The sequence below is a fragment of the Aquarana catesbeiana genome, linkage group LG03 (assembly GCF_042186555.1).
Source record: "Aquarana catesbeiana isolate 2022-GZ linkage group LG03, ASM4218655v1, whole genome shotgun sequence".
NCBI lineage: Eukaryota > Metazoa > Chordata > Amphibia > Anura > Ranidae > Aquarana > Aquarana catesbeiana.
The window spans coordinates 317961734-317975185 of NC_133326.1; the positions used below are offsets into that span (position 1 = coordinate 317961734).

Here is a 13452-nt window from a genome sequence, read left to right on the forward strand (position 1 = left end):
TCTGTTCCTAAGATTTTATCCCAATTTATATCTTCTAGCAAGGTTCGTAGTTTAGGGAAGTTGGCTCTTGAAATTCAGTGTCTTTTTATTCCCCTTATGTTTCCTATTTGTGTGATTTATACTGAAGCCGATTGATCTGTGATCGCTGTTTCCTAAATTGCCCCTTATTTCCACATCCGTGATCAGGTCTGTATTGTTGGTAATCAGTAGGTCTAGTAACGCTTTATTTCTAGTTGGTGCGTCTACAATTTGACCCATGAATTTGTCCTGTGAGACATTTACTGTAGAAACTGGCGAGCCTTAGACGAATGCACGGATCCTTCCGCCCAGTCTATGTCTGGATAATTAAAATCCCCCATTATGATAACACTTCCCATCCTTGCTGCTAATCCAAATTGTTATAGAAGGTCTGTCTCCCCCTCCTCCCTTAGGTTAGGGGGCCTATAGCATACTCCCAGTATTATTTTCCCCTTAGTTTCATCCCTTTGGAGCTCTACCAATAAGGATTCCACCTTCTCCCTAGCTCCCTTATTGATGTCATCTCTCACATTCACTTGTACATTATTCTTGATATACAGGCATACCCCTCCCCCTTTTTTACCCTCTCTATCCCTGCGATAAAGGGAATACCCTTGAATGGTTGGCAGCCAATCATGAGAGCTGTTGAATCAGGTCACTGATCCTCCAGGCTCATGGCATTGGTGAACATGCCACGTAGTCTAGACTGGTTGCATACTGTCCTCTTATTGGGTGTTCCGAGATTTCAAATAGGATTTACCATGGGTTTATGTGCTTTAGTCAATCTACCATTAATGCCCCCAATACTACCTTCTGGAATATGTTCCGTGCTGACTATCTCTACCTCTGGACTCTCCCCCCATCGCCTAGTTTAAAAGTCCCTCCAACTTTTCGGCCATCTTCACTCCCAGCAGATCTGCACCCTCCTCATTTAGGTGCAGTTCGTCCCTTCTATAGAACTGGTGACCAACTGAGAAGTCGGCCCAGTTCTCCGGGAACCCAAACCCCTCCTTATTACTTGAAGTCTGGTTTAGTACATCTCTTGTGGGTTCAGTGCTGAGATCTCTCTGCCATAGTTCCTAGATTTCCTACTCACCTTGGTCATTTTTAGTTGTTCCCAGACCTTAATATGTTCCTCCTTGTCCTTTTGCACTTTCTATATTCTAAAATATTCCAAAACTTCAGGAACATCATGGAAATTCAAAACTAAGTTGAAGGACCATTGAGAGGGTTAACTCTCCAGCCTCTATCAAAAAGTGAGATATCTGTTTTTGGTGGACCTATCCTATAAAATACTATTTCAAAGCAAAGGGTAATTTTGATGTTGACCAACACTCGTGACATCACACATTACGGAATCCGAAAGCGACCTGCGTATTCCCCTGGGGAGTTTGATTTGTACAGTTGTCATTATTTTTTATTTGAGAAGTATTGTTTTATCATAAATATTTGATACCATTGATTTTACACTATGTGGATCATTCTTATTTTTCCATGCACATTCCCCTGAGTGGCTGCCAATATATATTGTTTTGTATTGAGCTGGTTCTGGTAAGCCTTTGATTTGGGCACTGGTGTGGGGGCACTGAGCATGTTTTTTTCACCTGCAGGAGTTTTCCACATCACTATTTGGAGATTTATATGAAGATCATTTCATCTAGAATTCACAGTGAAGCTGTTTTGTTTGCACGGACATTTTATTATAGATACACATACCGAACTGCTATTAGTTTTGTTGTGTTTTTGTTTTATGGGTGCTGCACTGTAATGTGGTTTATATGATTTTACCAGTTTTGTATCTAATGGTGTGCTAGCAACTAGATTATGGAATTCCCACTCTTAGTACAATTGTTTAATGTTAACCGAAAAAATCGTTCACCAGAGCGTTTGATCTTGCCATCACTGAGTCAACTAATTTAGATTTAAAGCTCATAAAATTTCACCCAGACCTTCTACTTGAATGGAATCAGAGACATATTAAACAGGTAACTTTTGTGCCTAGAGAATGCCCAGTACAATATGTATGATTTTTTCCTGAACAAAAACCACAATCGCAGTTACAATTTAGTTCAAGAAAACAAATTCCATTCTGCTCTTTCAAATTTTCTCGCCACTACAGTCAAAAACAGTCATTGCTTTGACCCTACTATATGAAAATCAAACAAACATGACGAAAATAAAAATTTGGAACAAAATTCTACTGGTCCATGGCCAGCTTTAGTTAATAAATTAGAGTGTTTGGATAATTGTGAACAGTCTTTTATTTGTATTCAATGTTATTGTATTCATCATGGGTGAAATTAATTATTGCCTGGGGTGAAATTTACAGTTTCACTTGAGAATACAGCAGACATGATGTAAGGGCTGCCAAGTTCTTAGGTAATTGTTTGCACTGCACCTGTTACGAGCAGTACTGTAATTTTGATGGAAGGTGTTCTTTTCTGTTCAGCTTGAATAACACTGTTCTGTTTGAAGTACATTGTTCGCATACTTAAATTACTAGTATGAACAATTGATGTAATTAAATTAAACATTGTGATAACCAAATAATTTAGATAACCAGATATTAACCCCTTTACAACTGCATAACACATATATGTGGCATCCATGAAGTTTGTTGCTGACAGCCCTGGATCTCCTACTAATGACTGAGACCAGCAGGAACTGGATCCCCATCACATGATCACTGTGATAGCCACTGATTGGCTATCACAGTAATCATTCACTTTGTAGCCCTTCCCTGTGTTGTCCCTACTCTGGAGAAAAAACAGACTTGTTTGCTAAGGAGGCGGAAACAATACACTGTATCTATTCCTCCTTTCTAAGGAGAAATCTGTACAAAAAAAAGTCTGTACAAAAAGAAAAAAAAAAAGATTACCTAGTTCAGTGCTTTACCTAGCTTAGTGAATGTAGTGTTAATGTCAGTTAGAGGCAGTGTGTGAGGCAGTGTAAGTGTATATATCAGTTAATGGCAGTGTAAGCCTGGGTTCACACTAGTGCGTGTGGAACACCTCATGTGATGTGACATTTTGAATGACTCAAATCGCATTGCATCCGCACCAAAATTGTGCAGGACCCTTTTTTTTCTGCACCTGAATCGTATGGGTGTTAACACCCATGCAATGTGACCCTGGCAATCGCACTGCATTTTGCGATCTATTTGGGGGTGCTGTTAATCTAACATGAACCCCTGCAGCAGATTACATGGATGCTGTGCGATTGCTATGCCGTTGCGGTGCGATGCAATGCAGGGAAACGCAGCAAATCTTGTGTGTTTCTCGCTTCACATCAGTGTGAACCAGGGTTAAAGTGGACCTTCAGTAATTTTTTTCAATTTTCCATCTATTAAATCTTCTGCCCATGTTGTTTTAACTTTGGATAGTAAAAAAAAAAAATTCTGCCAGTAAATACTTTATACAGGCCACTTCCTGTTTTTTTTCTGGTCATTAGTCTAGGCTTATGACATCATGCACAGCTCTCTCTCACTCTTGTGAGAGTTTGCCAGGAAGGGGGGGGGGACGAGTCATAAGAGGGCCAATGAAAGCTGCAAGGCTGCAGGGCTGCAGAGCTGGATGTGTGCCCCTGTAAATCCAGGAAGTGAACAGGCAGCAGCTTCAGCTGCCCACAGTTAAAATGGCTGCAGTCAGACTTATGTCCCATACACGCGATCAGAAATTCTGACAGCAAAAGTCAGATGTGAGCTTTTGGTCAGAAATTCCGACCGTGTGTATGCTCCATCTGACTTTTGCTGGCAGAATTCCAGCCAGCAAAAGATTGAGAGCAGGTTCTCTATTTTTCGGTCGGAAAAAGTTCCTATCCAAAAATGCGTTCATCTGTATGCAATTCGGATGCGCAAAAAATCACGCATGCTCGGAAACAATTCAACGCATGCCCGGAAGGATTGAACTTCATTTTCACGGCTCATTGTGGTGTTGTACGTCACCGCGTTCTTGGCGGTCGAAAGTTCAGAGGACTTTTGTGTGACCGTGGGTATGCAAGGCAAGCTTGAGCGGAATTAAGGTTACAGGTTACACATTAAGTGCCCTCCAGATTTCTGTTTTTTGAAGCGTGCCTTTGTAAAATATGTTTTAAGCATCTCTGTGCCATATGTGCATTTTGAGTTTGCTGTAAAACATTTTATTGACCTTTTATTATAATTTTACCTTGGTAAACACATGTGAAATGCACTGTAACACACTTTAGACCAGTGGTTCTCAATCCGGGGGTTGGGAACCCCTCGGGGGTCAAATGATGATTTGCCAGGGGTCACCGAATCCTGGGCTGTTCCTGAAGCCGGCACCACTCACCCAGCCTTCTTGCGGCCGCCCAGCAGGGCTGTCCCTGGAGCCCACTCAGCCTCTTTGCAGCCACCCATTCAGTTCACGACATGGCTGGGGGTCAGAGACTAGAGGTCAGCCGACTGGTGAGGAATGTGAAGTGGGAGGGCCTGAAGAAGACCCTATCTCCTGAATTCGGCATAGGCGTCACTGCTACAAGACACCACAAAGTCAAAGACAGAGTGAATAACACTACCTGTGATTATAGTTGCCGTTAAAAGTCCAAACTACAGTTCTCAGATCAGCAGATGACCTTGATCAAGAGCACCTAAGTTGGATGATCAGAACTCTCCCCAGCATCACACCTCATTGCATCCCCCCCCCCCCCCCCCCCACCAAGGAGTAAGTGAAAGAATAAAATAGAGAATACATGGAAGAAAGAGGAAAAGAGGGGGAGGAACAAAGAAAAAGGGAGAGAAAGAATAAGAGAAAGAACAAGAAAGATGGCTAGAGAGAGGGGATGGGGGAAAAAAAACAAGAAATTAGGATAGAGAGAGATAAAAGGGAAAGAAAGGAGAATAAAGAGAAAGAGTGGTACATTCTAAAATGTATCATAAGGGGTTTTAATACTGTACGAGTGGAAGGGACTCAGGGTGTGCTAAATGTCCGTGGGTTAGGGGCACAAATTACTTGTCTTGCCTTGGGTGCTAACAACCCACGCTACGAAAATAATTTTACTGTTAGGGGTCCCCACAACTTGGGAAATTTTATCAAGGGGTCACGGCACTAGGAAGGTTGAGAACCACTGCTTTAGACACACTGCAACACGTGGAAGGTAGATATAGCATGGTACAAACATGTTTATAAATACAGATGGCTAAATAGGACTACTTGGCAAATTCTGGCTCATATAAGGGGAAACATACATTATAGTATGTCTGCGAAAATTTTCATTTATCTAAGTCATGGTATATCTAGTAGAAGTTAAGCATGTTCAACATGACTTGTTCTGTAATACTGTTCTGTAATGTTTAAGATGTTTCAGCACTCATCCAAGTAGCTGCCTTGAGAATGAAGCTGGACACTTTGGATTTTCTAATCATTAGTGTGCTCAAATCACTTTGCAATATGAAGGAGCAGGATGGCAAATTTTTCTTGAAAGATCACATTTCTAACAGTGAATGTGTTTTTTTTTTTCAAGAAAGTCCATTCATTCAAAAATCAAATTTTTCTAAAATACCCTAAACATTCGTCATGTATAAATCTTCTAGTGTATACCCAGCTTTATTCAAGCTCAGGAAGCAACTTAGATAGAACCAAAAAACATCACTAAAGAGGATACATATTTTAACAGCTGAAAGAACTGATTTATACTCTACTTCTTTTATTAGCACAGCCTCATCCAGCATCAATGCACTGGCTACTGTTACAGTGGAGGACCTTATAAAACCATACACAAACCTATCTGAGAAAAAGCTATCATGGCTTTCGAAAGGAATGAGTAAGTCTTTAAACCAACTCCTTTTCCTTGCAGCAAAGTTGCATCCTTATTGGGAACATGACCTCAATTGACAGTTGTCATTTACTGTATCTTTAAATGTGCATATTGTCACTGTGTACCTGCGTTTCCTTGTCAGCTGGTAAAGCAGTTCAGGAAACAGACAGTATGTCTGGCAGTCTTTGGCCTAGTTTCTCAATAAGTGGCCTGGAACCAACATGCAGAAAGTTAGGTTAGAGTAAAGTCAAAACTCCTGATCTGTATACTTATTCCAATTTAGTCACTATCGAAACCAATGAAGCTAATTGATCAGCCTGATGGGCAAAGAGCATTTTTAGAAGAAGGCAGCAATGGCTCCATGTTTTCAGTACAGATTCCCTTTTAGATATTGTTAGGTTCAAGGTTAGCTCTCAAGACACTGGAATCAAAATAGTTCCCAAATTATATTTTATTTGCCCCAGGATTTGGAGGATTAAATAATCCTAAAACAAAATATTTAAAGTAAAAGACAGTATAGGTTCATAAAAGACAGAATTTGTCAAACAAATCTGATTTCTTTTATGAGGAAGTAGGCAAAATTTTAGAGAAAGGAGTAGCTGTGTACATAGTATACTTAGATTTTGCCGAAGCATTTGACACATTGCCCCATACACGGCTAATGTATAAGGTAAAGTCTACAGGCTAAACGTGCTAAAATACTAGAGAATAGTGGTTAATGATTCATACTCTGGTCTAGGGTTGTTAGTGGTGTACCTTAAGGTTCAGTGTTGGGACCCTTATTTTTTAATATATTTATAAATGATATTGGGTTGAGAATTAAATGTACCATTTCAGTCTTTACAGATGACACCAAACTATGCAGTGGATTAACGTCCTTACAGGATGTCTCCACCTTACAAGCCGACTTCAATGCATTGTTTAATTGGGCAACTGTGTAGCAAATGAGGTTTAATGTTGATAAATGTAAACTTATGCACTTGGGGGGCTAAAAACATGCATGCATCATACAAACTAGGAGGACAGCTGGGGGGGAGTCAATGGTGGAGAAGGATCTGGTTGTTCTGCTAGATCATAGGCTTAATAATAGCATGCAATGCCAATGTTAAGACTGAGTTTGTCTGCCAGTGGCACTGTGGTGCTATGGGCTGATTGCTACAGTTCCAGTGTCCACCAGCAGGTGTTTCATAGAGGCCAGCTGGCCCCAGTAATCAGTTTCAAATGGTCTTCGCTGCTAGCAGGACATATAATGCTTCTCCCTCTATCACACGGTGCGTCAGTGTTTTGATTGCCATTCTTGCTGCCAGATCCTTATGCCTGTGTATCCTGCTCCTGAGTTTGCTTTGCATCCTGTATCCTGCTGCTGTATCCTTTAGCTCCTTGTTCCTGTAACCAGTCTTGATTCCCCCTTGCCTTGTATCCCTGGTATTCCCTGTTACTTCCCTGTTACCCGTGTCTCTCATTTTGTATGTATTTTGTATATAGTTAGTTGTTAGGTCTCGTTAGGTTAATTAGCTATTTTGTCACTGGGGTTTGTTCATGTTTACTGTTTGCTGGTGTGTGATTGTCTTTTGTTTCACTGTAAATAAATCTCACATTAAAGATACATACATATGGTCTGGTCCAAGTTTCTTGGTGTAGCTACATATATTTGGTCATCTCCCAGCTGCAGACTCCTGACAGCCAAGTTGCGCTTTTCAAAGCGAGCAAAGTCCTTTCTTATATTAAAAGAGGCATGAGAGAGATATCATTTTGCCCCTGTCCAAATCATTAGTAAGACCTCACCTGGAATATGCAGTTCAGTTTTAGGCACCAGTTTTCAAAAAGGATATTGGGAAACTTAAGAAAGTTCAGGGAAGGGCAACCAAACTGATAAGAGACATGGAGGAGCTCAGCTATGAGGAAAGATTAGCTAAGATTAACTCAATGTATATTCTCTTGAGAAGAGGAGATTAAGGGGGATATTATTAACATGTACAAATACATAAGTGGTCCGTATCGTGAACTTGGTGTTGAGCTATTCACTTTAAGGTCATCACAGGGGACAAGGGGGCACTCTTTAGGTCTGAAGGAAAAGATATCTAATATCCAATTATGGAAAGGCTTCTTCACAGTAAGAGCTGTGAAAATGTGGAATAGACTCCCTCCAGAGGCGGTTCTGGCCAGCTCAGTAGGTTGTTTTTTTCAGAAAGGCCTGGATTCTTACCTAGATACACATAATATAACTAGATACTAATCTTTATAGGTAAAGTTGATCCAGGGAATATCCAATTGCCTCTCGGGGGATCATGAGGGATTTTTTTCACATGCTGGAGAAAATTGGATCATGCTTTACTGTTTACTTTTGCCTTCCTCTTGATCAACTGTGGGTATAGGATTGTGTATATAGGATTGTATACAATTTTTTATTTACCTTCTATTGGTTGAACTGGATAGACTCGTGCCTTTTTTTACCCAGACTAACTATGTAACTTACAATTGCTCCAGAAAGAATAGCAATCACATTCTGTGCAGAATTCAAATGAACTTGGACTACAGCATTTAGCTGATTTTGGGGATACAGTAAGATAATTTGTCAGGGCTGACCATGCTTTGTAGAATATGTTTAGTGTGACATTGCCCAGCAACATGTTGCAGCAATGTAGCAAGACACAAATTGCCAACATGCTAAAATGATGAAGCTGTTGGACGACTAGGTTGACTGACAGGTGTCTGGAAAGAGGTGGTCCAACACCTGGCAAAAATAAGTGAGGATTCTGCACCAGCTATTTCCAAGGCAGTTTGTTAAAGTCACTGCCTGCAAAAAATTACAGCAGCAGATGATATAGAAACTTATCTCTCCACCTCACCACTTGTGAATGGATCACTGCATAAGAAGGATAGCAGAGACAGCAGTGGGTAGGTCTAATTTCAACCTACTCTAACTGGTGAACCCCAAAAGGCTTACCTTTGACCTGGAACCCAACAGTACCCAGAACTATGAGAAGCTTAAGGCTTAGATCCTTGCATGCTTGAGTGTCAATCTCAAGGCCTGGGCTTAACGTGTGTACCTCTTGGTGTATGCGGCTGAAAAACACCCTGCAATCCCAAATATATCATCTCATTCATCTTACCAGAAAGTTGCCAGAGACCTTGTCAGATCCAGAGGTAGTGGAACATGTATGTTGTCATGGAATATTATACACCAGCAGTACCTTCCACTCTGAGGAAGTGAGTAAGCTATGGTGGCCCTAGAATGGCAGACCAATTTATGGAAATGGTGAAAAGATATACTGCAGCAGGAGACCTACTATGTATACCACAACCTAAAAGCTCAGTTTCCCAGAGGGAAAAATTTCCAGGCATACCTGGTAAGCCTGTTCCAGGGGATAAGGGTCTGGTGCAAAATTATCAGGCTGTTTCAAAATGTGAGGCAACTGTAAGCCCAGGACCTGGAAACTTGCAGGAATTTGAAGGAATTGGCATAGAACTTGTAAGCCATTTGTAAAATCTGCCCAGTATTGGTAATACATGACTGTGCCCCCGGATATCCTAAAGCTATCCCATTGCACCAGCCAGAACTATTGCTAAAGGACTTGTCCAACTATTTAGTCAGGTAGGATTCCCAGAGGATTTAATAACTGGTCAGGGCACATCTTTCATGTTCAGAGTCTCCAAGGAACTCTGCAAACTGCTTAAAATATCCCACCACTGCACCTCTGTCCAGTAGTATATCTAACATATTTAGTACCCAGGGTGGATAATTTTTTTAGAACCCTCACATCATCAAACCTATTTTTAGTAATAATCCTGAAATTTAACATCATGCATGCTGGGGACAGAAGTAAAATTGGTTGGTGGAGGGCAGATAGAAGTAGCTGTAAGTACGGTTACAACTTTCTGTAGATACTTAACATAGCACATTAATCCGCCCGGCTTTCAGGAACTCATTTGCAGAACTGCTGCTCACTGGATGTTTTAATTTTTTCCCCTGTTCTGATTAAACGTAGAATGTTCATGTCAAATTCCCAAGAGAGATAAAAAAAAAAAAAAAAAAAAGCTTGGGGGCTCTGACTGGCAGCAGAGGACTAGAAGCTCCTCCGCCGATATTTCCCTGCAGATGGGCTTGGAAAGAGCTGGGTCACATGACAGCTGTATATAAATTATGAAAAAGCCTGCTGATGATCGCATTATTCACTCATCGTCCCATGTGAATCTTGAGTTTCTGGTGATATGTGACAACTTAATCTGTCTGTCCATGATGGAGTGTGCCAATTGGATTCACTGTTCACTGTTGAGCCTTTGCATTATATGAATACACCGCTTGTTTTTCATATCCTTCTGGTAAGCAGATTGACAGCACATGGGTGTGGTGTGCCTTTAAAGGGCACACAGAAGTTTGGTGGAGGTCTCATCTCATCTCTACTCTTCATTGGCCTTTATGGACTATCATATAAAGTTTTATTTTTTTGTTTTATTTAGCGCTGGCTGCTTACTATATGCTTTTCTATCTCAGTTAGTGCAGATATTTGCTCACACTTTTTTCAAGTTAAAAAAAATACTGAAAACAACCCATCTGGCACTCACAATCAAACCACAAATAAAGCACTGAAATCATATTTTTTCACATTTTGGCATTTAATATGAACATTAGTTGAAGCTTCTGACCTGTATTTGTGTGATTTTTTTGCATTGTGCTACTAAATGACTGGTTAATTAGATAATTTACACAAATAAGCAGGTGTACAGGTGTTTATAATACATTGCTTGGTGAGTGTATATCAAGGTGTGCATAAGTGTTATTTACATTTGTCTATAACACTGGTTTTCACTTATGTTCATTATTTCAGGCCATTGAATGAAGTGGGTGCTTGTACTGGAAGAAAAACCTAACTATAGGTATTCTTAAAATGCTCCCTCCCCCCTCCTCCTACCTATTCGGTCTAAACTGTTTTAAAAAGATCTGTGTACTTACCTATTTTTAATCCGCTCTGGTCTGGTCACATGATCCTGCAGCTTTATGTAAGGGAGTGCTTGACAATGGCTCTGAATTCTGGTAGCCCATAGCAGTGGCGTAGCATGGGTTGTCAGTGCCCGGGGAAAGACAAGTCATTTGCGCCCCCTAACCCGCGGACTTACCTATTTTCAGCTAGCACCGGTCTGTTCACATGATCCCCTGTGTTAGTAAGTGGTGGCTGCAGGGAAGAGGAGAGCGTGCTCGACAATGGCTGGTAAAGACTGGAGTGGTGACATCACCTAAAGGTTCCTATGTCCCATCTGTTGTTGGCGCTCCCTCCTCTCCCCTGCATACACCACTAGCTTACACAAGGGATAACATGACCGGACAGCCTGAAAATAGGTGTTTACATCTTTTCTACACAGGTTAGCCATCATAGGCGTTAGAAGGGGGGATGGGAGAATTTTTAAGGCTAGTTAGGTTTGAACTGGAAATTCTACTTTAAACCCTCCCAATTGGTATTGTTGGTGTAGTTAATTAACCCCTTTGTGCTACATTATTGACCACTGGCAGTGTTTTTTCACCCATTCATAAAGGGGTTAATTAACACTGACACTAATGCCACTAATGCAGCACAAAGGGGTTAAAGAGGAAGTAAACCCTGATGGGTTTACTTCCTCTTTGTTTCCCTGAAAAGGTAAACATAATGGGCTACTATACATCGCATAGTAGCCCAGTATGTGTCACTTACCTGATACAAGAGCCTGCAATGTCACCGCTGTCCCCTCTGCTACGGAGTGTCCATCTTCTTTCCGGGTATCGTGGTTCCAGTGCTGTGATTGGGCGGAGCCGTGATGACGTCACTCCCGCGCATGCGCACTGGAGCTACCACTAAAGGCATATCGCCGTTAGCAGCGGCATGCTCAGTGCGTAGACAGTGGTGCCTGTCTTTTTGCAAATATCTCCTAAACCGTGTAGGTTTAGGAGATATTTCTTGGACCTACAGGTAAGCCTTAATCTAGGCTTACCTGTAGGTCAAAGTGGTCTGTAAGGGTTTACAACCACTTTAAATAACTGTCACTGGTCATGAACGTTTATTGATTGTTATATAAAATTTGTGTGTTTATTTTTTTATATATTTGCACAATTGTGTGTTTTTGCCACACTGGTGATTTGGATTCACTGAGCGAGAGCCTGAGACAAGCTTGAGAGAGAGAGGGGGGTTGAGAGAGACAGTGGGGGATGAGAGAGACAGTGGGGGATGAAAGAATGGGGCTGAGAGAGAAGGGGACTGAGAGAGACATTGGGGTGGGACATAGAGGGGGGGCTGAGAGAGGGAGAGAAGGGAGACTGAGAAAGAGAGGGGTGAGAGAGAGGGCTGACAGAGGAAGGGTGGCTGAAAGAGAGGGGTGAGAGAGGAAGGGGTGGCTGAGAGAGATAGGTGGAGGGGGTGAGAGAGGGAGGGGGCTAAGAGAGAGGGGTGAGAGAGAGAGGGGTGAGAGAGGGAGGGGTGGCTGAGAGAGATAGGTGGAGAGGGTGAGAGAGGGAGGGGGCTAAGAGAGAGGGGTGAGAGAGAGAGGGGTGAGAGAGGGAGGGGTGGCTGAGAGAGATAGGTGGAGGGGGTGAGAGAGGGAGGGGGCTAAGAGAGAGGGGTGAGAGAGAGAGGGGTGAGAGAGGGAGGGGTGGCTGAGAGAGATAGGTGGAGGGGGTGAGAGAGGGAGGGGTGAGAGAGGGAGGGGTGGCTGAGAGAGATAGGTGGAGGGGGTGAGAGAGGGAGGGGGCTAAGAGAGAGGGGTGAGAGAGAGAGGGGTGAGAGATGGAGGGGTGGCTGAGAGAGATAGGTGGAGGGGGTGAGAGAGGGAGGGGTGAGAGAGGGAGGGGTGGCTGAGAGAGATAGGTGGAGGGGGTGAGAGAGGGAGGGGGCTAAGAGAGAGGGGTGAGAGAGAGAGGGGTGAGAGAGGGAGGGGTGGCTGAGAGAGATAGGTGGAGGGGGTGAGAGAGGGAGGGGGCTAAGAGAGAGGGGTGAGAGAGAGAGGGGTGAGAGAGGGAGGGGTGGCTGAGAGAGATAGGTGGAGGAGGTAAGAGAGGGAGGGGGCTAAGAGAGAGGGGTGAGAGAGAGAGAGCTGAGAGGGAGTGGTGAGAGAGATGGGGGATGAGAGAGGGGGTAAGAGAGGGAGAGCAGGTGAGAGAGGGGTGAGAGAGGGCTTAGAGAGAGGGGGGCTGAGAGAGGGAGAGGGGAGTGAGGGGGGAGATGAGAGAGACCCCTAGCCCTATTCCTATCTGCAGTCCCTCCTCTGTCCCAGTCTCTGTTTTTATGGTACCTTCCATGCCAGTCTGTCTCCTTGATCCGGGGGTGCTGTGATCCTTCCAGTGACTCCCTGGCATCGCGCGTCTCCCGCCCCTTCCTCCAGGCCCCCAGTCAGCCTGTTATCCAGGCCTCAAGTTAGTACGGAGAGGAAGTTGGAGCAGTTCATGCTCTGGAGGCATGGGAGATGATGCACCCACTGCTTCTCGCCTCTTCGGGGTCAGGGGGGTCAGGGGGGTGAGGTCAAGGAGGAGACAGTGGAGCCGAGTCCCTGGCTCTCAGGCCTATCTGCCCTCGGCCCTTCGCTGATCACCGCCGTGAGACAAATCCCCCGTCCGCCTGCCCGCACCCCAATGACGGCTGCATTCACCCCAATGCACCCCAAATCCCCCGTCCGCCCGCCTGCACCCTGGACAACCTG

At 43.4% G+C, this 13452-nt stretch overlaps 1 protein-coding gene across 2 annotated transcripts in view; it reads left to right on the top strand.

Moving 5' to 3' along the window:
* Positions 1–13452, top strand: part of LOC141132216 (sodium-coupled monocarboxylate transporter 1-like) — a 114131-nt gene that overhangs the window by 53557 nt on the left and 47122 nt on the right. For both annotated transcript variants that reach the window (XM_073620378.1, XM_073620379.1), the window contains exon 9: positions 5687–5796. In XM_073620378.1, the coding sequence (XP_073476479.1) occupies positions 5687–5796 (110 nt within the window). The remainder of the gene's footprint in view (positions 1–5686; positions 5797–13452) is intronic.